The sequence below is a fragment of the Conger conger genome, chromosome 2 (genome assembly GCF_963514075.1).
Source record: "Conger conger chromosome 2, fConCon1.1, whole genome shotgun sequence".
Lineage (NCBI taxonomy): Eukaryota > Metazoa > Chordata > Actinopteri > Anguilliformes > Congridae > Conger > Conger conger.
In genome coordinates this window covers 48979962-49007565 of record NC_083761.1, presented here as the reverse complement: position 1 = coordinate 49007565, position 27604 = coordinate 48979962, and the positions used below count along the sequence as shown (strand labels likewise).

Sequence of the window (27604 nt, the reverse complement as noted above, 5' to 3'; positions counted from 1 at the left end):
AAGGACACAATTATCCGATACACACTCAGTGAGAACTTTATTAGGTATTTATTCGACTTTTAGACTCAAGTCTTCTGATGCTGTAGCCTATCCAATTGACACGTTACGCGTTTGGAAATGTCAGCTTTCACCAGTCTGACCCTTCCCATCGAGCCTCTCTCATTAACACGTTTCTGCCCGCAGAACTGCTGCTCACTGGATATATTTTGCTTTTAACACCATTATCTGCTAACTCTAGAGCAGGTGTGCACAACTCTGAGTACTGGTTTTTGCTGACAATTCTATACATTATCCTGGTTCAAGCCTGTACTTGAGCACAGTGCAATCATTAGGATACACTTGCAGTCTGCAGCTGTTGCCGGTACTCCTACACGTCAGATAAGATATGATTGAGTCAATTAAATAATTAAAAGCAGAAGTTGGCACAAAACCCTGAAACAGATCAAACCTTGTTGCGCACCCCTGCTTTAGAGACTGTTGTGCTTGAAAATCCCAGGAGATCCCCATTCTGACATTTGGTCTGAAAAACAGCTGAACCACTTGACCACGTGTTCCTGCTTCTATGCTCTCAGTTGCTGCCACATGATTGGCTGATTTAATATTTGCATTGTGTACAGGTCTACCAAATAAAGTGATCGCTGAGTGTATATTATATCCAATAAATAATTAATTTACAATATATATATATATATATATATATATTTTTTAAACCAACATTTTAAAATGAAACATGAATTTAATGAACTCCCATTTAATGTCTTAACCAACATTTAACATTTCTATCCAAAGCCAGTCCCAGCCAGTGTCCCTGAAGCATGTATAAAAGTGCCCTCCCACTCTCAGATTTGTCTTGGAAACAAATATTTTCTGCGGTTTAAACACTTTTTGGCCATGAAGAAAGACTGACATGACCTGCCCAGACCTGGTAAACTTCAAGGGCCAAAGAAAGGACACAGCCCACTGTGAAATGACCCCTGTCCCTACCCCCCACATCCACAGAGTAAAGCCCGTTCAAAACTCTCCCGATATTCTCTGAATCGTCTTGTGTATGCCAGACAGGAAAACCAGGGGAGAAAAAAGAAAAGCAGTTCTCCCCTTGCTTGTGGTTTGTTTCTGTTACTGAGTCACTCAGGAACTGGCGCTTGTTGGTATAGGTGCTGAAGGGGTCAGGTGAACAGCATCTCGGTTGTGCGGAGAGACATGGGGCGGCCAGAAAGGGAGGAAGGGGGGGGTCTCTCCACCACCTACTTGGTCTGGACATGAAGGTGGCTATTTACCCAACAGCTTTAGAACAACTCAAGAACAGAACATATAGTGCATCTGCCAAACTCTGAGGAGAAGGTATTCAGAAATGTAGATCCGTTGGAAACAGAGGTGGTGAGCACCGATTTACTTCTGGTATGTTTTTAAATTTCGATTCCCATCTTTGATCTTGGAGAGGCCCGGTTTCACTTGTGAAGAAGGGAAAATATTTCACTTGTGTAATTTGGACAGACATCACACGGTGTGGATGCCGAGGGGAAAAGAAGTCTTCCAACAAACAGAAATGCTATCCACTCGGGCTTCTGGAGGGAGCTGGACCCCACAGGACTGAGCACACCGGGTTGGAGGGGGAGAGGGACTTTGTTGCAGAGATCCATTTGACAGTAAGCAGAGGATGTCACAGGACTCCCATTAGATTTCCCTGCTCAGGGCTGATATTGTCCAGAGGCATTTACAGTGTCCTGATTAATCAAATCAATGGAAAACCCTATCTCAGCAAACTATTTGAATCTTGTCTCAAGTTAGCGCACGTGATCCCAAGATTAAGGAAAAAACTAAACAAATCAAAAAATACCAATCAACCATGACCACGGGTAGAGTGAAAATATGTTATAGGAGTACCATACTTCATATAATTTCAATGCTTCACACTCCTTGTGTCACATTACTTCTGACAGACACCGATCCTGCCAAGTGTACACCAAAACGAAATTGTAGTTCATCCCCTCCCACAGCTATGTTGAACTTACTCATTTTGGTGGAGTTTGTCGACCTTCCCGAACTGCGGATATCTTCAGGAGCTTGGCTCTTGAATGTGACCCATCAACAAACTGAGGAACAAAACCAATACGTTAATACAAGATTAAGTTTTGCCAAATGCCAATAATGTAAAAGTTACATTAAGTTCATTGTCAGCAGCACCACCGATAGATACAGTAATTACATTAAAAGTTGCAGGGAATGCACAAGACAAATTATACCAAAAGATGCACAGCCACAATGGAAAAACAACCAACCTCAGTTAAAACATAAATGTGGTACAAAACTTGACAAATGCATTTCTAACCTGCCTACCTGCAGTTGGAACACATATTTGGAGGTATACAGTATGTACTATTCATTCCTAAGACAAGGATACAGAACAGAGTCTGATTTAGGAAAAAGTAACTATGTGCGAATGATTGCAACATATCCAACAACCAGAATTCATTTATGGTTTCAATCACCAGACATTCATAAACTCCAAAATTGAAAGTAATTAAATGACAAAAATATTCATGAACATTATGCAAATGTACTGATTAAATATTTATTTTCACATATTATGACTTGATTATGCACAATAATCAAGACAGTATTTCTTGAAATGAAAACCGCATATTACAGCATGACAGCATATTACTGTATCTGTCTAGATGTACACACATTTGAAAGTCATATGGACAAACAACAAATGTGTAAACCTTTAAATATTTAAACTGGATTTGAAACTCTTAAAATATATTTGCCTAAAGATGACTTATTTCTATTGACAGCTGATTACAAAAGTTTATCTGGCAGGCTGTCTAAAGTATTGAAGGGATTTGTGGAGATGGTCTAGTCTCATGAGGAGCACAGCATTTTCTTCACCAAGACATCTTGCAAAGTTGCATCCCTATTCTATCTTCAGCCATTCAGGACACTATAACTTGCTATACAAATTTCAAATTTATATGTTCTAGTGTTATGCTGCAAATGGTTTGAATAAATATTGTACTTTATTCTTAATTTATTAAACATTTTACTTAAAATACTATTTATGCTTCAGAGGACAACAACTTCAAAAAGATGTCCATTGAACTATAACCTTCCTTGTGATCATAATATTGCACTGGCTTGCTAACTGTCAAACATTGCATAGTTAGACCGTGCACACATTCTCCTTAAGGTACTACACTTTTATATCAATCATGTACTGTAACTTTACCAGGGTGAGAGGTAGAAATGATGTCAAAGAAGCAATGAAGCTGAATGCCTAAAATTGGATATCATCAGAAAGTGCTGTTCAAAAGTTGTTCAGGTATCCAATCCATCTTCATCCAATAGCAAACTCTATGGAATCTACTGATTTACAGTCAGCACTCCATAGCCTTAACAGGCTGGTCTGCTCCCCAAAGTGAGAGCGAAGCTGTTTCATGCTCAATGCCAAATTTCAAATCACAATAGAGTAGGTTTCAGCTGTATAACAGCTTGAACTAAACATTCATCTACAGGTACATTATCATCGCCAAAGGGCAGCAAGTAGCTACGGTTGTCGCATTAATGCAGGATCCTGCTTTTTTGGCAGAAAAAAGGGAGCCAAAATGCAGAGGAAATAAAATACATGATGTTCTATAAACACAGATATGTTTTACTGGGCGATGACCTAAACTTGAACCACAACAAAATAATTACACCTTTCTTTGAGCTAATCATTTCGGTGTCAGATATGTGTTGTTTATTGATCATAATATTTACACAGCCATTGGTAGCTTTGCAAGATTCAAAGAGAAAGCACTTAATTTGAAAGAAAAGTCATGAAGGAGATGGCACAGAAGCCCATGTTCTCATGTGTGAAGCTCACTGAAGACCTGATTGCTGATGTGGCACCCCCGGGTCCACCTGACGGACAAGAATTAAAGCCGGAATGATCCGCAAATCACATCTCTACTATGGCTCTTCTTGTTTGGTTTTGTCAGCGTTTCTGTCCCGCATTAATGCTACAGTACTTTGTCACGTTTTTCTGCAGTTTACCGTTCATGTTTTTTTTAAAACACCTTTTTAGTTGGGTTTAGATCAGAGTAGAAATGTTACTTGCCAAGAGTCACCCCTTTACCTTCACCTCAACAGTGAGGGACACTATAGTAGCTTAGCTGTCACACCCCTGTTACAGGTAAGGGCAAAAATGTGTGGTCTTGGGCTGCATCTGATTGCTTCCACCTTGTCTACCTGGAGTCAAATCAGTCCATTCCCCAGTTGATGAACCAGGTATTGAGCATCCCCTCTGGTCCACTCACATTTGTGTAGGTAAAGGTCAACCCTGCTGCTGCAATCTTTCCCAAGATGGTCTTTACCTGATGGAGGTGGTGGAGGTGGTGCTGATAAGCGGCATCATCCTTCACAACCCTGCAGGATATAGTCCATTAGACTCTGGAAAGTAGCTGGTGCTCCATGCAACCAAAAGGGCATAACGTTGAACTGGGAAAGGCCTAGAGGTGTTTGGAATATGGTTTATGTGGACTGGTTCTCCAGGGGCACCGGTCAGTAGCCATTGCAGAGGTCTAAAGTTGTGATCCACTGGGCCCAGCCGACCCGCTTTAGAAGGTCATCAATTTGAGGCATTGGGTAGGCATCGAATCGTGAGATGGTGTTCACCTTCCTAAAGTCAATGCACACACGGAGGGAACCATCCTTCTAGGGCATGAATGTGGTGAATGAATGTGGCTCAGGATGGTTGTCTTGGCTGGAGAAATGTTGGATGCAACTTAAATATCAGTCTTGTTGCTGATCGGTAGACAGGTGGCTTAGGTGAGGCTCTGAGAGTTGCGACCACATCTGGAGGTGGCCGTCCACATTGTGCCACTATTTCTGGTTTGGGAGGGGTCTCCCTCCTTCAACTCATTCAGGAGGTTGACATGGTACACCTGGGTCTCTCATGGTGGAGGATTTTGTCCACAAATGGCCCCTGCCAGCAGTTTGTTTGCAGATGTGGGCAGTAGCAGCAGCACCTCCCGTACTGGATTGAATTCCATCTGCCGGGCATGCTGGTCATATCAGAGCTTTTGGCTTCTCTGGGCCTGTTCAAGGTTCTGCTGGGCCTCCTCCCAATAGGTAGAGGCCCAGCAGAACCCGGGTCCCGCATCTGTAACACATAAGAGACCATCCCCACTCTGGCCTGTGTAGTCTGCTTCTCCTCCCAGCTGTGTTGCAGGAGATGCCAACGGTCCTGGCACCTGACACCAGCTCAGATGGGAAGAATCTGGTTGAGGACTGCGGCGCCTCTCTGAACGCAAACAGCAAGATCCCTTTCTTTATCCATTTATCCGAGACAAACTTTTGCAGCATGGACTTGAGTGTTTGGTTGAACCTTTCCACCAGGCCGTCTGTCTGTGGATGGTAGGGTGTGGTCCAGAATCCAGTGATGCCCAGCTGCTGCTAGAGCTGCTTCATGAGCCCGGGAAGGGACGTTGGTGCCTTGGTCAGTTAAGATCTTATTTGGGATGCCTACTCATAAGAAAATCTGGACGAGGGCATTAATGACTCTTAAGGTGATAATAGTTCTTAAGGGAAAGGCCTCAGGAAACCTTATGGCATACTTGCAAATCACTAAAATATAAAGAATAGAGAATAGAATACAGTGAAGGGTCCTACAATGTTCACTACAATTCTCTAAAAGGGAATGGAGATTAAACAGTGGTGTGCAAAAATTTGGGCACCCCTTGTCAAAAAGCCTTTTACAATTAATATCTGAGTGAAGAGAAGCGAACCTGACCTCTAAAAACATGATACATTTCTTAAAATTTTAAAGCAAGTTTACTTTTGATTAAATTTTTTTTACTGTGTCAAAATAAGTTTTCCCCATTCTTCCTGGCAGAATACCTCTATGTTTCAGATCTCTCCAAGTCTGATCTAATACTCAAGTCTAAGGACTGTGGTGGCCATTCCAAAACCCTCTCCTGGAGAACTTTGTAGTTGATTTCAAGGTATACTTTGGATCATTGTCTTGCTGGAATACCCAACCTCTCCAACTTCAATGTCTGGACTGACCTTTGAAAAATAGCCTCTTGATATTTGGTGGAATCCATTCTTTCATCCACTCGCACAATATTTCCTGTGCTCCCAACTGCCACATAACCCAAAAGCATAATGGATCCACCTCCATGCTTAACAGTTGGCAAGGTGTTCTTCTCAACAAAGGCTCAACCTTTTTTCTCCAAACTTTTTTGGTGGTGACCAAAAAGTTACATTTTTGTTTAGTCAGCACATTGTTTCAAAAGGCTTTTGGCTTCTCAAGGTTGTTGCATAGACACTTAATTTTGTGTTGAGGTCATAGCAAAGGCTTCTCTCAGGCAGAATTGTATTGTTATCCTGCAAAAAGCAAGATGTGTGTCTGCTACTCTTTTTTGCAGCTTTATGTGGATACATCTGAGCATTTCTCACCAAGTCTCAGACCATTCTACCTGAAATGTGTTTTGGTCTTCCAGACCCTTGCCTTGACATCAACTGTTCCATTTATCTTCCACTTCCTAATAATGTTTCTGACAGTGGAAATAGGTGGTTTGAAACGTAGAGAGCACCTTCTCCTTCTTGGTGGAAATGCTGAATGCTTACAATCAGATAGATTTGGAACCCATGGTTGTTAACACCAGACAGAACAGCCACTGCAGTTGGATCATTTATAAGGCATGGAGTTACTTCAGAATAAAAAGTTCAGCCCTGAAATTATATTCATTGGACTCACTGAAGCCCCAACAAGTAAATGACCTGGGTCTGAGCTTTCATGAACATCATTTTAAAAAGTATAAGAGAATAATCCCAAAGGGTTCCCAAACCTTTGCACAGGGCCTTTTTCCTTTTTTATAATTTATAAACAGTAAAAAATAAAAATAAAAAGCAATCTTACTTTAAAATTCGAAGAAAGGTCCCATGTTCAGCATTTATAGTTCAGGTTTGCTTTCGATCATGTACAGATTCATTATAACACACATTTAAACAAGGGGTACCCAACTTTTTGCACCCCACTGTAGGTAAAAGATGGAAGGGAGCTCTGTCAGTCTTCTGACACACTTGTTTTACTGGTCTTCTGACCAACATACCTGTGGTAATGTATCTTTGTCTTATTAATTGGTGGAATAAACATATTCTTAATGCAAATCTATTCCTTCCTGGTTGTGCCATTTGTCGAGTTATTGGCCCTTGCTGTCCAGTTATTGTAACTCGGGCCAACTTTTGCGTTTGTGTACAACCTGCAGAGACATCATGCTCCAGCTACCTTGCGCAACATGAATAAATGAAAACAGAAATTGCTCCCAGGGTTTCTTAATATTATTTGGCTGTGTGGCAAAAATGTGTTGGTCATGACACCAAAAATATTGTTCATAATTTCTAATTATGAACAATATACACTTGTATATTGCTTTTGTGAAAGTATCATGATATATAGCTTAAATTAATTATGTTTTGGCTTGAGTGCATCTAGTTAGGTCAGGTGGTCTAGTTCAATATTTGCAACCAAGTATGATATATAAATGCCAGCCTTTTGCCAAAAGCTGATTATCATCAGAATTGCACTATTTACATGAGGCAGGTAGTCTGACGACTTTAGATGGCTTCTTAAAGCCTAGATAAAGATGTGCCAAACTGGTCATTTTACACAAGTGGATACACCTTTTTAAGTTAATATGTCAGTGAAAAAGTGCAAAGCCATAGCCTGCCTTCATGCACAGCACAGTTAATAAACTAGTTAAACCATTAACAGTGCAACTTATCATTAGATCTAATAAGTTATATTTCTACAAGTGAATAGCATGAATTGTACAGCGCTTCACAGCAATATTTGTGAGTAAACGATTCAGTATGATTGATGCACATCAGCAGGGCAGTATTACGTAAGGAATAATTCAGGACGAGGTGGTCATTACAGGGTTTTAATGTGTAGCGGAGCGTGGTTGCCTTCGGGGAGTGAAATGTTGACTGTGCTACCAACTATATTATGAGCATATTTAGAAAACCCAAATTTAAGGACTATAAACACAGGCAGAGGGTGAGTCAACATGTCAGCAAGCTTTGTAACAATGTATTAACACTAAAATCTTACCTATTTTTTATTTTTTTTTATATACATTTTTTTTTACATTGGTGTCGCCACTGCCTATTCGCAAATTCACACATTACACAACTAATATTACACAATTTAGCCAACATAGCCAGCTTCTCTATTTTGTGCTGGTGGTAGCTAGCCACTATAGCAGAAAAGATTATAGCTAATTCAGAGTTGTCAAACAACAATTTCACGACTTCGCATAGATATGTTAGTAACAATAGCTTGAGAGGTTATAGCTATCAACATCTCGATGTAACATTACTGCACTTCTCAAAACCATTCACAGTTATATCAGATGCCATTTCACAATTATTAAATGGTATTCGCTTTATTGGCAAGACAAAGTCTTGACCAATAAAATAACCCTTTTAACCGGTATCACACTGATGGCTTTGGATCTTTCCTTGCAGCAAACCACAGGCAACCTATGAATTTAGAACGCCGATTAGATTTTAATCACCAGCTAGCATCCAATAAGAATCGAGTATTCACCCAGACCATGGTATAAGTCAAGTTAATGCACTACCACCATATTCTAGCAATGGAAAACTATTCAGAGGAATCTTAAATTGCTGCATAAATTATAGCGACACAGGCACTAATTTGCTACAAAATATAATGGAAAAGGGGCTTATGACTCATCAACCTCGGATGCCACACAATCTAAAAATGGCAACTACATTGGAGCATGCTCTGCAATTCAATTAAGCTAATCAATCAGGGCCTTCGTGTAATACACAAATCCAGTGCAAGGAGAGCTGATAGGATTACTAATCATTTGGTCTAACATGTTTTTTTGTGGACTTTAACCAACTACATGTCTATCACACCATAAACTGAAGACTTTCAAAAGCCAACAGGCCAATAGATGAACTTGATGTGGAGTCTCATGCTGGAATTCAATGTGATAAGTTCTGTTCCAAAGGAAATTACAAAAGCAAACAAACAGTAATATACTCCCCAATGGTATAATCTGCACTGAGGCACTCCAACTCCTTTTGACCACACAGGCACAACAACAGCCGAGAGTCCTCATTCACACCACAGCCTGTGCTTTCCATTGGAGTCTTAAATTCAGTGCTGCAGCCACAGGTCAGGTGTAACAGGGGACACATGAGGAAAAATGCAGGCCAGTCTTGTCAGAATAAGTTCATAATCAGCACACTACCGAGTACCCAGCAGGCAGCTGGGGAAGGACAGAAAGGTCCATCGAATCTACAAATCTGATTCTGATTGGTCAGGGGAATTCAGTTGCTTCCTTAGAGCAGGTATAACAACACGTGCAGTACCTATTCTTGATTCTAGGCTTTTGATCGCCTTTGGAGTCTGTTATTGTGGTTTGTCAAGATGATGACAAGAGTTGTGCCAATGACAGCCAAGGAAGTCATTATGAGACAGTCAAGAGACATTGGCTAAACAATAGGCTCACCTAAACATGATTGAACTTGAGGCTGCTGTACAGTTCAGAATCCATTCTGTTGCTTCCATGAGCAGGTACATTATCAAGGCAAGAGAGCCGGCTCCTGTGACAGTCATACATGCACAAACAATAACCATCATGTTTCACAGATGAGGGGGGTGCCTGGGTTCTTTGGCAGTTAATTTTAGCCTCCACTTGTTGGTCTTGCTATCTCTCTGATACAAGTAAATGTTGGCCTCCTCTCCAGAACTCTGCAGGCTCTTTTAGGTACTGCATAGCAAATTGTAACCTGGTTGTCCTGTTTTTGCAGCCAACTACTGGTTTGCATAATTCACTATAGCCTCTGCAGATTAATTTGTGAAGTCTTCTGTGGAGAGTAGTCACTGACACATCCACACCTGCCTCCCAAGGAGTGTTTCTGGCAGACAGGTGTTTGGGGTTTTTCCTCATTACGACAAGAATTGTTCGGTCATCAACTGCAGAGGTCTTCCTTGGCCTACCAGCTCCTTTGCAATTACTGAGCTCCTTCTTAATAATGCTCTGAACAGTTGATATTGGTCAGGTCTATGTTTGTTTCATAATGGCCTCCTTGACTACCACTGGCATGACTCAGGTCCTCGTGTTGACAAATGCCAATAACAGACTCCAAAGACAATCAAAAGCCTAGAATCAAGACTAGATACTGAAAGCTTTCTTATACCTGCACTAAGGAAGTGATTGAATACACATGACTAATCAAAGTAGTATTCAATGGAAATCCTACACTGATCACCTGATATAAATGTAAATGGTCTCAAATTAAAGGCGAGTCTGCAGTTCAAATGTCTATTAATTTTTTTCATTTCAAATCCAGTGTGCCAGAGTACAGTCCCAAAAGATCAGAAATTGTATTGTCCAAATACTTATGGACTGCAGTGTAGATAGATGGGGAAAATGCGGAGAGAAACAAGTGCTTTAATTTTCTGATACCAACAACAGAAGACTTTGGAGGCAAATGATTACATTTTAGTCATTTAGCAGGTGCTTTTTATCCAAAGCAATTTACAAGTTAAATCAACAAGTTAAAAGCAATTATTATGATTATTACAAATACCTTTGAGCACTCCGGTCATAATGTGCAAATGTGATGACATGGCTGCCCAATAAACCCCTCTGCATTAGATATTGAGTACCCGTTCTCTCCCTGTCCTGATTTTAATAACCTTCCCTCAGGAATGTTTGGAATGTGGCAAGGAGAGCGGCAGTACACCGCCAGTCCAGTCAGCTGTGCCCTGTTGTTTTCCTTGTATCACATTTCCAAGGCCTGTGAAACAGACTGGGCTTCGTTTCCTTCGTAAGCTGTTTAGTCTATGTCTTCTTTTCCCAATCCAGAAACCTATTCCACCTGCCCCCCCACCCCCCAACTTCATTTACAGCACTTCTCAGAAAAGCAGATCATACCATGTGCATTTATTTATCAACTCAACCCCCCCATCATCTCAATCCTGCCCCCTCTTCACTACAACATCTTGCATGTTGTTCATCAACAGCATGAATTGATGGGTGACCAGACATGACCATTTTATATTATACTTCAACATAGATCTGTGCAGTGCTTAGGGTCTACCTGAATTACATCAATGTTCATTTAATTTATTCCATAATGCCTTTAAAAGTTAATTATTGATAGCAATGCAAATAAATTACAGCAGGTTTAATTCCGGTGATACTTCCTAATTTTTTGAATGGTTACTTTTAGAATTGCCCACGAGAAAATTGTGAAATGGTTTATAGCTACAATATGTCAATGTCATGAAGCTTGTCTTCTCGACAAAAACTACGGAAGACGTGCTGCAGGGTACCAATCAACTGGACATGTCGAAACCTATTTCTATAACGAACAGTAAAACTGACAAGTTCAATATTGCTATTACCTGCAGCAGGTAGAGCGGTCCCCGACCTCTTCTCTGTGTGCTTTCCTGTTCACTTTGCGTCAACAGTGTTGAACAAATGAGTGAATCCTGCTAACTCCGGACACGCATTCTCAGTTATAATCCTTGCTGGGCTTATTCGACATTAACATTTGGTAATAACTCGGAAAATGACATGCCAAAGAGGCCATTGTCCGACAAAGATGGGTTCCAGCGACATAACACTTCCAGTGTCTGTCGAAGTCAGTGCTACGCAGGAAAAAGAAAGCAGACACAATCAAGTCTAGCTAAGTTAAAATGGAAATTGTCCCGATATTATGTTGGCTCATTATGCATTCAACGACGTTTTAGGAAAGCCTATGCTAGATTTTAATGAATGCTTCGTGAGAATATAAAATGGTTAATGAATACAAAAACATGTGCCAGATTTCCCTCACAACGAAAACTTAAGGTTGATCAGAAAACTGAAAAAAACGGAAACATGTCCACTGGCAATATCCAAGCACGTTTGCTGGCAACGAGTCAAAACAACGTAGCAAATGGAAACAATGTGAATAATCAGAACGGCATTCTTAAAAAAAAGACGTAAACGAGGGAAACGACATAAATAAAGAAAGTTAACACAAAAGGTGTAAGAGTAACAGCGGGGCTTTTATGAAATCCATCTGTAACTGTACACTCGAGGGAACAGACGAAGCGGGTTTCCGTGATTTCGATGGTCTCTTTTCCTGCTAAGTTTGCAGATTTTTTCTGTCTCTTCCCCACTTCTCACGAAACTGTTATTGTTTCACTTCTATCCGAACACATGAAGAATTCTCAAAATGGGCTATTCTTAACAAAAAAAAACTACTGATAATTATTTTAACTGTCAGGCTTAGTTTATATTAAACCACAATCAGCTGCCTGCGTGCGTGTTGAAAATAAAATTAGCCTATTAAATTACAAGGTTATTCAAAAGGCAATATCAAATAGCCCACATAGGCTATCCTTATGCACAACGATACTTGTACAATCACTACAAAATATATTTCAATAAATAGTTTATGGAGAATGGATACTGAATGGGTTATGATTACATATGCTAGTTATTAGAGCAACAGCCCAAGTCAGCAATGGTCATAAAAATGAAATTGCCTTGGTATCTTACATTTAAAACGTCTTACAGCGCACAATTTATACCAGCAGGTATGGAGTTTCTACAAATCTTTCAGAAAATAGCCAACACTTTCAGCCGCCGTCTCTCCAGTTTACGAGGGGGTAAAAACAATCGTGGTGTTTTAAAATGTGAGAATACTCCAAACTATTTTCTGTATTATTCGTACACAAATTAGAATGGGAAACTTAAGTAAACAAATCATCACACAGAAACTTTGACGGTTCCATTACCTAACTTCCCCCCCTTTTCTGGTCGTCTTGTATACATTAACACGAGACTCGGGTAGGCTAAAACTCACGGACACACCCGCAATTTTAATGTTAGCAAGGTTTATAAACTCACAAGACGGACACGGGAAGCAACAACCCAAAAAGGTCGAATCCTGACGCTCAACAGTGGAAAGTAAAATTAAGTTTAGCGCAGTGAATTTCCTGACTGAAAAAACGTTAGCCACCGGAACCCATCCGTCAGTTTCCGAAATCCAAATAACACTCGAACGTTGGCGAACATAGCAGTTTTCCCAGGTTCGTCTCGTCTTCCACTTTATCCAATTAAAACATCACTGATTAAGACAACTTCACATTGTTTGCAACGGGAAGAATGCGAAACCACAACGAACGCGTAAAGGGGGCGCGCAGCTCCTCTGCAGATCTCTTGCTGAAGGTAGCGCGCGTACAGCCAATTGCGCGCTTTGTAGCGGTCTCGCGCAGAGACGACAAGCATAGATATAGAAAAAATGTTCAACAACCTGGATTGAAAGTCGCTTACTAAACGGATTTACAAATTGAGAATAACAACATGACGATTTTTAAAAATCTATAAAACATCGGTTACTACTTGGGCCAAAGAATACGCGCTGTTGTATTGCAACTTCCATTGAAAAGATCCGGTCTAGTCATTGTAGATCTATGGCAGATCCAGACACGCACATTCGTGACGTACTTCTCATAGATACAACATGTATGGACATTGATAGCTGCTGAAACAAAACAAGGTACAGGTGAAACTCGAAAAATGAGAATATCATGCAAAAGTTCATTTATTTCAGTAATTCAACTAAAAAGGTGAAACTAATATATCATATAGACTCATTACATGCAAAGTGAGATATTCCAAGCCTTTATTTCTTATATTTTTGATGATTATGGCTTAAAGCTTATGAAGACCCCAAATTCAAAATCTCAGAAAATTAGAATATTGTGGATATTGTTGGCTCAAAGTGTCACACTCTAATCAGCTAATTAATCCAAAACACCTGCAAAGGGTTCCTGAGCCTTTAAATTGTCTCTCAGTATGGTTCAGTAGAATTCACAATCATGGGGAAGACTGCTGACCTGTGCAGAAAACCATCATCGACACCCTCCACAAGGAGGGAAAGCCTCAAAAGGTAATTGCAAGAGAAGTTGGATGTTCTCAAAGTGCTATATCAAAGCACATTAATAGAAAGTTAAGTGGAAGGAAAAAGTGTGGAAGAAAAAGGTGCACAAACAGCAGGGATGACCGCATCCTGGAGAGGATTGTCAGGGAAAGGCCATTCAAAAGTGAGAGCTTCACAAGGAGTGGACCGGGGCTGGAGTTGATGCATCAATAGCCACCACACACAGACGGATCCTGGACATGGGCTTCACATGTTGTACTCCTCTTGTGAAGCCGCTCCTGAATAACAAACAACGCCAGAAGCGTCTTACCTGGGCTAAAGAAAAAAAGAAACTGGTCTGTTGCTCAGTGGTCCAAAGTCCTCTTCTCTGATGAGAGCAAATTTTGCATCTCATTTGGAAATATTCTAATTTTCTGAGATTTTGAATTTGAGGTTTTCATAAGCTGTAAGCCATAATCATCAAAATTATAACAATAAAGGCTTGAAATATCTTGCTTTGCATGTAATTTGTCTATGTAAGATATTAGTTTCACCTTTAAAGTTGAGTTATTGAAATAAATGAACTTTTGCACGATATTCACGATAATTTTTTGAGTTTCACTTGTATGATTACAATTTAATTTACCTGAGCTACTAGATTAGTGCTTGGTGACAATGAACACAGTTGTATAATTCACAAATTGAAAAATAAACACCAAATGACCAAAGTCAAATTTTCTCAGTTAATGTAAAAATGAGGCTGTAATCACCATAATGGAATATACAGCTAAGTATTCTGACTGACATTTTTTTACCGCAAGATGCAAACCACTGATAAGCCTCAGAACGCAAAATTAGAATTTCCTAAAAGTAATGGCGAGTAATGGTGAAGATAGTGTGAAGAAAGCAACTGCTCATGATTCATAGCAACCCATATAAAACTCATCTGTAAAACATGGTGGAGGTAGTGTTGTAACTTGGGCATGTACGGCAGCCACTGGAACTGGCTCGCTTGTCTTTAGTGATGATGTGACTGCTAACAGTGGCAGCCAGATTACTTCTGAAGTGTACAGAAATTGAAATGTTCTTGGCAGGCCAAGTCAACCACCCATCCCAAATCCAATTGAAAATGCGTTTCACTTGCTGAAGACTGGAACAAGTAAGAACTTATGATGGCTTGAGTACAGGCTTGACAGAACATCACCAGGGAAGATACCCAGGCAGTTGTCAAAATGAAAGGATTTGAAACCAAGTATTAAATATGACTATTTCAAATGGGGGGGCTATAATTCCTACATAGATCACCCAATAGGGATGACAATAATCGTAATTTATAGCAAACAGTCTGCCACTTAACCTCATATTCATCGTTTTTCAAAGCCAATGTGCTGGAATTTCTTCTAGATCTCTCTGCAGCCTTTGACATGGTCAACCCCTCCATCCTGGACAGCCCTGGACAGGATTGTGTCCTACCTCTCCGGTCGCTCCCCCCAGATTACCTGGACCGGTACAGTATCTTTGTTACAGGAATTCCCCAGAGCTCAGTCCTCGGGCCCCTTCTCCTCTCCATTTACACTAGGTCCCTTGGCCCTGTTACCTCTGCTCATGGTATGTCATATCACTGTTATGCTGATGACACCCAAGTCTTTCTCTCCTTTCCCCCATCTAACACACAGGTCTATGTCCGCATCTCCGCTTGCATGAGAGACATCCAGACCTGGATGGCCAACCATCTACAGCTCAACCCAGGTAAGATGGAGCTAATCTTCATTCCTCTCCCCTCTCTGGTTTCTCCATTTTGCTAGGGGACACCATGGACATTCCCGTGCCTCGGTGGTGATGGACAACAGGCTGTCCCTCTTTGAGAACATTGGCGGTGAACTAAACATGCACAACTTCTGTACAACATCCAAAGAATCCGTCCGTACCTCACCATCTATTCGACCCAGCTCCTCGTCGAAGCAATCCCGCTGTCCTGCCTGGACTACTGCAACTCTCTCATCTGCCGTCAGACCCCTCCAAATGCCGCAGCTTCTCTGGTGTTCAACGTCCCCAGACACCTTCATGTCACCCCCTTGCACACTGACCTCCACTGGCTGCCTGTTATGGCTTGCATCAAATGTAAAACATTGGTCCTTGCTTACAAGGCAGTTAAGAGGTCAGTCCCAGCATGCATCCTAAAGCTCATTAGACCCTACATGCCTGCCTCTGGACACCTGGCGACTGCCCTCATTGCACCTGCACTTCCCTGGCCCCACTTCCGAAGGTCAGAACAGGAGAGACTTTGACCACCTTCTCAGGCTGCACCTTTCTCCTCACCACCCTGTAATTTAATGAGCCATGTATGTCGTATGCTGCATGCTGCAATTATCACAATTATGTATAATTATTTTTATTCATAGTGATATCATTGCCAAAACTGTTGTATTGCTACTTTTGATCATTTTATCCAGAAGTCTAAATATAATATGATAAAAACAAAATATTCTCCCAGTAATGCTGTGTTTGGAATGAAAATGTAAAACAAGAAGCTTACCACATGGTCTAGCATGGATTCAGACAGTGTAATAAGTACAAGGCTTGTTCATTACACATCAAACCATGCTAACTTCAACAATTATTCAAGTTACAAATCAACGAGTTATGAGTATTGCCTCCAATTTGTTGCATGAGAAACAATGATTTTTTTTAGACAGTAAGAATTAGACAGTTGCCGTGTTCGATGCAGACAACATTGGTAATAATCATTTCCCAGGGCTAAGCTGCTCCTATCTCTCAAACTCAGCATCCCAGAAGACTGGAAGTTATGTCTTTTCTTGAATATTGTCCCAGACTCGTATCACATCAGGATCGTAGTTCAATGCATCCAGCAGGCGTGCGGCAACCTCCAGCTGGTCCAGGGGCAGCAGGGCAGGTGTGTGGGCCACATATTCCAGGCTGGCTGAGATCGTGGGAAGGCCCAGAGCCTCCAGTGCAGTCCGCACTTGCCTCAAATCAGACGCCTTGCACACAAACTGAGAAGAGAGGCAGGCATCAAAGTGCACTTCAAACACGCAACACTTTAAGATCTCAAAGCTGACTACAAGCATCAATATGGTAATCACAGAAAATATTCCAAGGGTGCCATGTCAGCTCTGTCACAAATCGACAGTTTTACAGAGTCATATCTTTGACAATAAAAGCAGGGGAAAAACCCCTATCTTAGCCAAGATATTTATTAGTATTTCAAGTTCGGATTCCATGCACCAAGTGTCGCTGATGTAGAAAGCATCAAAGTATATTTTATTGTTAATGAAGCTTCTCTTTGATGATCAAAACATGCCAAGACATAGCAGTAATAACTAAACACTTTTACACAAGTAGGCTTATTATACCTTTTGAAGTACTCAGTTTCATTTTCATACAAAACTTTCCACCTCACCAACTACTTGGTTGAATAAGCAACACTTTTGGACCAAATTTGGCATTGTACCATTTTTGAATAAATCATCTATTTGGCTTCTTTGTGGCTGTTCCAAACCAAAATATCTACTAGTATACTATCATTAGAAGTTTGGAAGTCATACACCAAGCAGTGCTGATGTAGCAAGTCATGAAATATAGACAAAAAAAGTATAAACAGTAAAAATGAAAACAAAAAGCAATCTTGCTTTAAACTTTGCAGAAAGTTCTCATGTTTAACATTTACAGGTTTGCTTCTGCTCACCAAGATATTAATTGTAAAAGGCTTTGTGACCGGGGTGCCCAAATTTTTGCCAATCTTTCTAAATCATAGTATCAGCTGAAGTGACCTGTGTCTGACCTGTAGCAATGGCTTCTCGTCCTCATCCTGGGTCTCCTGAATGTCCTCTGCCCCTGCCTCAATGGCCAGCTCCAGAGCACGCTCCAGCGATATGTCTTCTTGCGGTGCTAGCACCACCCCCTTCTGCTCAAAACAGTGCATGGCTCCACTGCACAACGTCGCACTGCAGTCATTCAGAAACACAAATAAATACTTTTAAATTCCCGATTCATGATATTTCAATGAGTTTCATCTGATCAATCTTTGGTCGGCTTTTTCTTCTACGGCCAATGTCCACTGAACAGACAGTCTTAGGGTGATGTCATCATCAATAACAGAGACTGTTTTCTACTACACTGACCCGTGCTTATAGAGCAAGCTCTTGACCACCTGATGGGTCCGTGTTTTGTTGTTGGTTTGAACCTCAATAAGCAGTGAGGAGCCACCAGGTCCCCGGGCCTCATACAAACCACTTGAACCTCCTTTTGTCTTTTCCTGATAGGAAGGAAGAAAAGTGAGATGAGACACAGTAAAAATCAGTGCTATAGAGCCCAGTTTCACATCATGTCAAGAATTTGTGGGATGACATAAACATTCATCACTCTATTAAGTCCTGAGCAAAGAGCTAATACCACAGTAAAGAGAACAGCACACTCTGTAGCAAACATAAAGCTTTCAACCGTTTTTGTTTGGCCAGTCAGCCTGGTTTTCAACTTAATGTGTCTGGGTGACATTTTGTAGCTGAAAATGTCCAGTTTTCAAACATGAAAAACCTTATTTTTTGGTCATACGTTTTGTGTTTTTTTTATTTTGCGCCAAATGAGAATCACCCACCTTCATGTGGTTTTGTGCTATGACAAAATGTATCCTTTGTAACCTCAGAGAACTTAGAGATTGACCACTGAACTATAGCTATCCAAATTGTACTTATAAACAAACCTAAAGGAATACTGTACAACTGATTTGATATACACCACAACAGATATGATTACCAGCTGATCAAAAATGATGCTAGCAGGCAAAGTACAAGACCTGAAGCAAATGATAACTGAAAAAAAACCACATTTAAACAAGAAAGGTAAATAATAATGGCTACTACAAGCACTATGCTCACTCAAGATAAAACCCTGAATCAACAAAACTACAGCAACATGCTAAATATGCCATATATCTAGTAGTAGGGTCAACTTTTCATTCTTCTTTCTAAATGTTTGATATATTTGTTTGAAAAGTGGCAGCCTTACTTACCGCCCCCTTGATAGCTGTCTCAATTGAAGCTTTGGGTATGTTTAGGCTCCGGCACCGCTCTACGAGGTTTGCCAACTGGAGATTGGTGTTAGGATTCGGCCCTCCTTCTGTTGGACAGAAAAAACTATTTAGCATACAATTTGGCTCTGATTTAACTCCTAAGACTGAGGAGTGGGTGTAAAGGTCTGTAAAGCTCTACATGATTACCTTTTACAGCTACCCTGATCATCAGTGAATACTTTGTAAATATTCGACTGCGAGCGGCATCTTTCGGTCCTTTTATATTCTTCACTTTGGACCACTTATTGTGGCCAGCAGACATCACTGAAGAGTGGTGGATGGCACAGCATGGCTGGGATGTTCTTTGATGGAACTGGCCCAATATTACAGCTGCTGGGGGGTGAACTGTGCCGATTCGTGAATTTAACCACATGCAGCCAAAGGCAACCCAGCGACAGTCGTGGGGTAAGAGACCCCGTAAAAACAGCACTCCACCCGCCATCACCCCGAGCTACAGCCCCTGCAAACAAGAAAGGAGAATTATCATGCTGTTTCAGAAAGGTACATTTGCCAGCATACCAACTAGTTGCTGGGCACTGATTTTAAGACCAAAGACCAGTAGACCTTTTGATTACCCAGGACCAGGGGGGGTTCCACAAAGCAGGATTACAGAGGAAATTGGATAAATGCACAGAATACAACCCAGAACCCTCCCAAATCTGGAATTGGACTGAGGTAAAAATAGCTGTTCCGAGTTTTATTCAGTCATTCTGCTTTGTGGAACAGGCCCCAAGACTTTGGACTCCTGAGTTAGCTAGAGCAATGGTTCCTAATCTTGGTCCTGGGGACACCGTGTTTATGCTGCTTTCCAACTACAATTTAAATCTCAGAAAGTAGTTATGTTTTTATTAGTAAGTGTGTTTCTTGTTTAGAGTGATTATCTCCGCACTTAAGCCCTCCACGGCACATGATTAGGCACCACTGCTCTTAAGCAAATTATGTCAGAAAAGCCTATGCGTGCCATGGGTTTTTCGAGCATAGATTTGTGTTATATTAGTTGCGTATATTTTGTTATACTGCAAATAAAAAAAATAGACGTTTCAAACAACCCAGCTAATTAGGAGACATCCGAGCAACCCCATTCTTCAATTTAGCTAGTTATATTATATAGCAAAATAACCAGTGTGAACCCAGAAAACATATGCAATACAACCGATTGCATGTTTCGATTTAGGTTTAGGTTTATTTATTTAGCACAAATTTTAGTACAAATCTGTGCAAGGTGGGAGCGAAGCCCTAACAGGCTTGTACAGAGCTCCACACCTAACCAACACTTACTACATTTAGTACATTTAGCGGGCAAAATAAAATGTAGCCAATCCATATCCAACATAGGCTGATACGAGAAAGAAAAGAAAAATAGAATGTTTAAGGATTAAACATCAGTTGATACGAGAAAGAAGAAACAGACAACATAGGATGATGATTAAATATAAGATGATATAAGAAAGAAGAAACAGACAACATAGAGTGATGATTAAACATAAGATGATATAAGGAAGAAGAAACAGACAACAAAGAATGATGATTAAACATAAAATGATATTTTGTGTCCGCACACAGCCATAGTATAGTATAGTATAGTATAGTATAGTATAGTATAGTATAGTATAGTATAGTATCAAATGTACGTTACCGTATGGTAACCAGGATGTTTACAGTTAGCTAGCTGCAGCCTCTTGTTTAATCATAAAGGTTCCCAAAGGTACCCAAACTAAAAATACAATCGCACATCCTAATCAAACTAAAACGACGAGGCTTCCCACTAAGCATAGCACAGCACACCGACGGTAGTAACAGTACTGTAGTACAGCAACTCGTCAGCAAGGCCTACGCCTAAAAGTTGACAAAGTTATAATAGTTATTTTTCATTTAGAATGTAACCGATGGGCATACACATTGACAACATACGAACAAGCTATCTGGGTAAGTAAGGTAACGTTATAGTTCATTTCATAGACTACAGTGCGCCATGCTACATATACTGCAAATTAACTAGCAAAGGCACAACCTGCCGGGAAAGTGCTAAACGAGTTAACCTGCCGCATGTGAAACTTGGTTATACAAATTAATTGAAAGTATTCAAATAGACTTGTTCTAGATAGCTTGTGCTCGATAGCTTAAAACTAACAATTCCATAACCCCCAAGTTAAAGGAGAAACATACGTTCTCCTTTAGAGTGCGTCGCTTAAGTAGTCCGTCCGCAACTTGTGCGACAAGTTAATTGTTCCGTCCCAGTTGTGGGAAAGAACAAACCTACATGACAACACTTCAGTTTTTTAAAAAAAACGTCTTATAGTAATGAAGTTACATTTGCTTCATCAACATCTTACATTATTTTGGATAATTTTCCTAACGACCTCTTAAAATGATGCATAATGATGTATAATGAGTGATTATATATGTTTTAATGATGTGCTATACCGTATTTATTCCTTTAACACATCTTGTGGAATACGAATACGTGGAATATGTTTTCTGAGATTTTTTGCCGCATTTGAAATTACTCCGTAAATATCATGTACTTTTATATTTCACCAAATGGCCATAGCGCCATCTACTGATGGAAATTCAATAGGCTACATGAGTAATAGCCCAAGCCTCCTGTTGATTCTCAAGCAAGATACTGCTGTCGTTGTAAGCCATCCTTATACACTCAGTGAGCAGTTTATTAAGTATTTATTAGACTTATTTTTTTGACTTATTGGTCTTCTATTGCTGTTGCCTATCCACTTACAGGTTTAACACGTTGTGTTCACAGATGCTCTTCTACATACCACTGTTGTAATGTGTGGTAAAGTGCTCAGTGAGTGTATCTGTAAGTATGGTAACCGTGTTGCTGCACAGTGGTTAAGCAGCATACATCAGTCATGAGCTAGGAGGTCTCTTTTAAAATTTTCAGTGGGGCCCTAAGCAGGTACTAATGTTTCAAACAATATTCAATGGAACATACACTTACTGAGCACTTTATTAGCAACACCGACTTATTCCGATGCCCTGCGATGGACTGGCGACCTGTCCAGGGTGTATTCCTGCCTCTCGCCCAATGTATGCTGGGATAGGCTCCAGCCCCCCTGCGACCCTGTTCAGGATAAGCGGGTTCAGATAATGGATGGATGGATGGACTTATTCCGACTTATTTGTTCGATTATCTAATCAGCCAATTGTGTGGCAGCAGTGTAATGCATAAAATCATGCAGATACAGGTCAAGAGCTTCAGTTAATGCTCACATCATCCACCAGAAAGGGGGAAATTGTGTGATTTTTACTGTGGCATGATTGTTGGTGCCAGACAGGCTGGTTTGAGTATTTCTGTAACTGCTGATCTCCTGGGATTTCCATGCACAACAGTCTGTAGAGCTGGTGCGAAAAACAAAGAACAGTGTGTGGCAGTTATGCAGCCTTGTTGATCAGAAAGGTCAACGGAGAATGGCCAGACTGGTTCGAGCTGACAGAAAGGCTACGGTAAGTCAGATAACCACTCTGTACTAACCATTCTATACAATTGTGGTGAGTATCTCAGAATGCACAACACGTCATACCTTGAGGCAGATGGCTGCAGTGGGCACAGGCTCACCAAACCGGACAGTTGAAGACTGGAAAAATGTAGCCTGGTCTGATGAATCTCAATTTCTGCTGAGGCATAGGCTACAGATGGTAGACCAACCTGCCTTGTGTCAACAGTCCAGGCTGGTTGCGGTGGTTTAATGGTATAGGGAATGTTTTCTTGGCATAATTTAGGCCCGTTGCTTGAATGTCACAGCCTATTTTCAGTATTGTTGCTTACCATGTGCATCCCTTCATGGCCACAATGTACCTATCTTCCAATGGCTACTTACAGCATGATAATACACCAGAGCAAAAGTCATCTCAAACTGGTTTCTTGAACATGACAATGAGTTCAGTGTTCTTCAGTGGCCTTCCCTGTCACCGGATCTGAATCCAGTAGACCACATTTGGGATGTGGTAGAACGAGAGATTCGCAGAATGAATGTGCAGCTGACAAATCTACAGAAATTGTGTGATGCAATCATGTCAATATGAAACAGAATCTCAAAGGAATGTTTTCAACATCTTGTGAAACCATGAAGAATTGTGACTGTTTGGAGAGCAAAGGGAGGACCTACCCAGTGGTGTTCCGAATAAAGTGCAGTGAGTCATTTTGCTTACTCTACACATTTTGTCAGTGACTGTCACATCATTACAACATGATACAAAAATCTTGGAACTTGGCATTCCTCTATGGTTGCACCCATTTTCTCATCTGTGCCCTGGGGCACTTCTGAAGAATGTTCAGCAATAGCAAGCAAAATAAGATCACACCAGTCTATTTCTATGTAGCTGGTGGCTTATAACCCCCTCCCCCAAATAGTTTCAGCTTGAGTACCCTTTCCCTACTCAGGTTTTGACAGGTTCTGTACTATTCCAGGCTTTGTTTCTTGGTATCAGGGGACATGCTCTGTGCTGTTCATCGATACAGGTCCACACAGCTCTGTCCCTACTTGTAGGAAATCTAAATTCCAAAGCCTAAGGCATCCGTCCTCCCAAAAGTTCCCCTTTAAGCAACTGAGATGGAGATACCAGCGGATAATGCAGTTGCTTTTTATTGTCTGAAGGTCCATGACAGCTTGCTGACTGGCTTGCAAAAGTACTCACCAGTTTTAGTTCCAATTTACATCCAACACTTAAATGGGATTTTTGTTTTCATGAAAAACAAAATCTATTCCACACTGTCAAAGCAAAAGAAAACAAAAGAAAGCAAAAGGGATGAATCTGCAGAACCTTTGTCATCCCACCATTAAGTCCTATATGCACACTGCTTACATAAGGCTGTCCTTCCAGACTGATCAACGTGGGTTGCTGGTTAAATCAATGGCATCCTGAGCAACAAAATCAGGTAACTGAGACGTGTGAATATAAAACAGTTAACATCACAACCATTCCATAAAGCTGACCTGAAGGCAACAGCAAGCAGTATCACTTGGCGATGACCAAAAGCACAAGCCTGAAGCAAATGTGGAGTACCTTCAGAAAGCAAATGTCTTTAAAAATTATAATAATTCTGTCCAAAGATAACCAACCAACCAATCAAGTTCAAGTAATCAAAATTTTAGACTTTTCTTTGCATTATTTGCAGCTTCTTTTAACCACAAGTGTTTAAGATTTGAATGTTTTAATATATTCACTTAAATCACTGGAACGGGTTGAATAATTTGCAAGCTATTTTACCTAGATTCCAGAAATGATAAAATATTTGTACACTGTATTCACTATCCAGCCATTTTATTTCAACAGTTGTTTTTGTATACAGTCCTGTAGAAGCCAAACATCAGAGACCTACATTCACAGCTGGACATACTCAAGTCAGTCAAGAGAAGAAAGTCAGCAGAATTATTTTTATTTTTTTCAAATGCATGTAGAAAAGGAAAAATATTAAAACGCAAAGGAAATCATTTGGATGAAACAAATTTGCACATCTTGTTCACATTTCATTACATCTTTCTACACAATTCAACTTGAGAATAGAATACAAAAAGTATAAAAACAAAGGAAAATACAAAAAGAAAAAACAGAAACACCCTTGTGCTATAAGGCCACAACACCATTCCACACGTCAAGTTTATAGAATGTTTACATAATGCAACGATTACACATCTTTCCTCACTCTCGCTGAAAACACTGACTCTGCATCTTTAGTTGTTCCATAAGCTGTTCCGCACAAACAAGATACAGCTTTGAATGCATTTATTCATCAATATTTGAAAGAATATTCCTTTCAAAGAGTGTGCATGTACAGGGTTAATATAGTTCCCTAGGGTACAGCAGATATAACAGAGTAAGATGTTCGCCTTCTACGGTTGAAACATTTTGTGCATGACAGAAACCTTGTGGCCCCTCAGAATTCTAAAAAGACACATTAGTTCACAGGCTAATACAAGTAAAAATTAAAAATTAAAAATAAAAAAGGAAAAAATAATTACACATGCAAGATAACACAATTATGCAGAGTGTCATCACTACATCACTACAGTGATCATATTGCAATGTACATTCTGAATGAATGAAAACCTGGTGACAGACACTGGAACTGGAAACGGTCCAGACAGGCAAGGGATAGCCCAAAAGGACTACATGCTATTAAGAGCAAGAGGCAGTCACATTAAAAACATCCATATAAACAGACATTTTGTATGCCTGACTGCAATGAGGCATTCTCTTTTTCTCTTGTTCCTGAATAAGGCCTACAATCTTAAAGCACGTGTTAGCTTGGAAAACAGAGGGACATACACTCAGCGACCACTTTATTAGGTAAACTAAGTATTTAAATCAACTAATCATGGCACCAACTGCAATTGCATAAAATCAGACATGGTCAAGAGGTTCAGTTGTTGTTCAGACCAAACATCGGAATGGAGAAGAAATGTGAAGAAACTGATCTCCTGGGATTTTCACACATAACAGTCTCTAGAGTTTTAGAACATCCAGTTCAGTGGGCAAAAATGGCGTGTTAGAGAAGTCAGAGGAGAATGGCCAGACTGGTTCAAGCTGACAGGAAGGGGACTCAAATACTCAAACTCAAATAACCACACATTACAACAGTGGTATGCTGAAGAGCATGTCTGAACATACAACATGTTGAACCTTGACGTGGATGGGCTACAGTAGCAAACATTTTTTTTACCGAATACCTAATAAAGTGGACACTTTTTAAAGTGTGTATTTTAAAAGAACTATGCAAAGAGCATCTAAGGCTCGCAATGTGTTAAATTTGAGCAACTCAGATGATAATTTCTGCATCATTTTGCGGCTTCAAATCATTGTATTCCGAATGTTGCTTCTCTATTAATAGGACAAAGTCTCAGTTTAACACACATCACCCATTAAGGACATTCTATTACCCATAAAAATGCATTAACAACGTATTCAGCTTTTAACAAGAAATTTGTTGATGCAGGTTTCATAAACAACATGTCAAAAGAATTGAGAATAATCCAAACAATGTATTTTCTTCCACGTAAAAAGGACAAACTTTGTTAATAAATTATGAATATGCACAGAGTAGAATGTTCTAGCACGTCTCCAAACTGTCAACACTTTCAGAGGGAGTCCTGCACAAATACAGACTAGACACAGTGGAATGTCTCAACCTGAAGACTGAAGCACTTTAAAGGCTGGATTACCACCTCATTAACTGCAGAAATGCAGTTGTTAAGGTGTCACATATTCCGGTCTCACGTTTACGAAAGGTTCATTATATATAATTTATATATTAGTCACGGTCAGGCAAGTATCATTAACATTTAAACCAGGACCAATTTGTCAGATATGCCAGTATATTCATAATGCAAGTATGAAAAGGAGAACTGCGCTTCACAGCAACAGGGTTAGTAATTAAGATCCCGAAATCTAACCACAAAGAATCTAGATCCTGTTTGCATTAACAAGGGCAAACCAGGCCCAATACTGGCTAAGAAACGCGCAGGTGCGCAGAGACAGAGGCAGCTGTGTGTGTGTGTGTGTGTGTGTGTGTGTGTGACATCATGCATTTAGCCACCTAAAATGGCACACACTTTGGTCTGGGTCTGGTCTTTTTCCATAACTTGTGGAATCATTTGAGCATTTCTACCTTAAGATGGGCTGAATCCGTCTTCCAGAGAATTAATGGGTTACATGCATCTCAGACTCATAGATCTACTTAATTTATAGCTGACTGCGTACATTCTCTCAGACATGGTCTGTGCCAAATTGCCAACTTCCTGATTCCTCACTGACTAATCACATAATTGGCGACATGGTGCAAACCAAATAAGGAACTTGGGTTCTCTCTACACCCGCTTCAGAAAACAAAAAAATATGCGGTGGTAAATTATGAAATAGGACACTTTCAGAAATCTGCTGACACCAAGATCACGCTTCAGCCATGTCCTGAACCTGGCCTAATTCCTGAGCACCGGTTTGTAAAATCTGAGGTAGAAAGGGTTCAACCATTTCCTCTTTCCAGCTAGGAATGTCACTGAAGTATTCCTGCACCACGGAGTACGGTTTTAATTCCATACTTTAATCACCCTCTTCACATGTATACAATTAAACCAAATGTCCAAAATTTTGTACCTTGACAAGCTAGCATACCAGTTGCAGCAAAAATAAAATTAAAAGTATGTGGAATGGGCAGGATGTTACTGAAACACAGTTCAAACATGGTTTGTTTTTTACTATGTTTGTTGAATGTTTAAACGGAGATCAGTATCTTAAAAAGAATACAGGTTAGTACACAGACAAGTAGATATTACTTTTACCTTGCTAAACATTTCAAGTGGTCCTGCTTTAAGACACTGGTACAGCAGAGTACATTGCGTACATTCACTAAGCATGAGCTACGGCTACATGCTGATAAACGTGACGCTTCTCCTGTGCAAAATAGGACTCGACAACCCCAGCAACGCTCTCATTCCACCAAGCATGCAAGACTCAACCTCAGATATACAAACCTCAGATACACAGCACAGAAAATCAAGCTTAAGTCAAGAAGAGCTACACTGGGAATCCCTGAAAGATGATGCAGAAATG

General features: G+C 40.3%; 2 protein-coding genes across 3 annotated transcripts in view; both read right to left on the bottom strand.

Moving 5' to 3' along the window:
• map3k3 (mitogen-activated protein kinase kinase kinase 3) overlaps positions 1 to 13238 on the bottom strand; it is a 34980-nt gene extending 21742 nt beyond the window's left edge. The window contains exons 1-2 of the mRNA XM_061232241.1: positions 11438 to 13238; positions 2013 to 2093 (exon numbers count right to left, since the gene is read on the bottom strand). Of these exons, the coding sequence (XP_061088225.1) occupies positions 2013 to 2016 (4 nt within the window). The 5' untranslated portion in view covers positions 2017 to 2093; positions 11438 to 13238. The remainder of the gene's footprint in view (positions 1 to 2012; positions 2094 to 11437) is intronic.
• Positions 13239 to 16323: 3085 nt separating this feature from the next.
• Positions 16324 to 21274, bottom strand: LOC133122091 (translational activator of cytochrome c oxidase 1). Of its 2 annotated transcripts, none has more exons than XM_061231789.1 (6): positions 21203 to 21274; positions 19184 to 19496; positions 18977 to 19083; positions 18090 to 18223; positions 17750 to 17912; positions 16324 to 16961 (listed from the first exon to the last, which is right to left on the bottom strand). In XM_061231789.1, exons 2-6 carry the CDS (start codon positions 19476 to 19478, stop codon positions 16752 to 16754), a joined length of 909 nt encoding a protein of 302 aa, XP_061087773.1. In that variant the 5' UTR covers positions 19479 to 19496; positions 21203 to 21274; the 3' UTR covers positions 16324 to 16751. The 2 variants fall into 2 exon arrangements, with proteins under 2 accessions (XP_061087773.1, XP_061087772.1); XM_061231788.1 differs by lacking the exon at positions 21203 to 21274 and adding an exon at positions 20673 to 21196.
• Between the last annotated feature and the right edge of the window lie 6330 nt (positions 21275 to 27604).

Bases quoted from the DNA above. Each gene is read 5' to 3' on its own strand.
- LOC133122091 (XM_061231789.1), bottom strand. From the start codon at position 19,478: ATGGCGGGTGGAGTGCTGTTTTTACGGGGTCTCTTACCCCACGACTGT. The intron at 18,224-18,976 runs GTAAGTAAGGCT...CCTTCCTATCAG, and splicing joins AGACAGCTATCAAGGGGGCG to GAAAAGACAAAAGGAGGTTC. The intron at 16,962-17,749 runs GTCAGACACAGG...CTCTCTTCTCAG, and splicing joins ACGAGAAGCCATTGCTACAG to TTTGTGTGCAAGGCGTCTGA.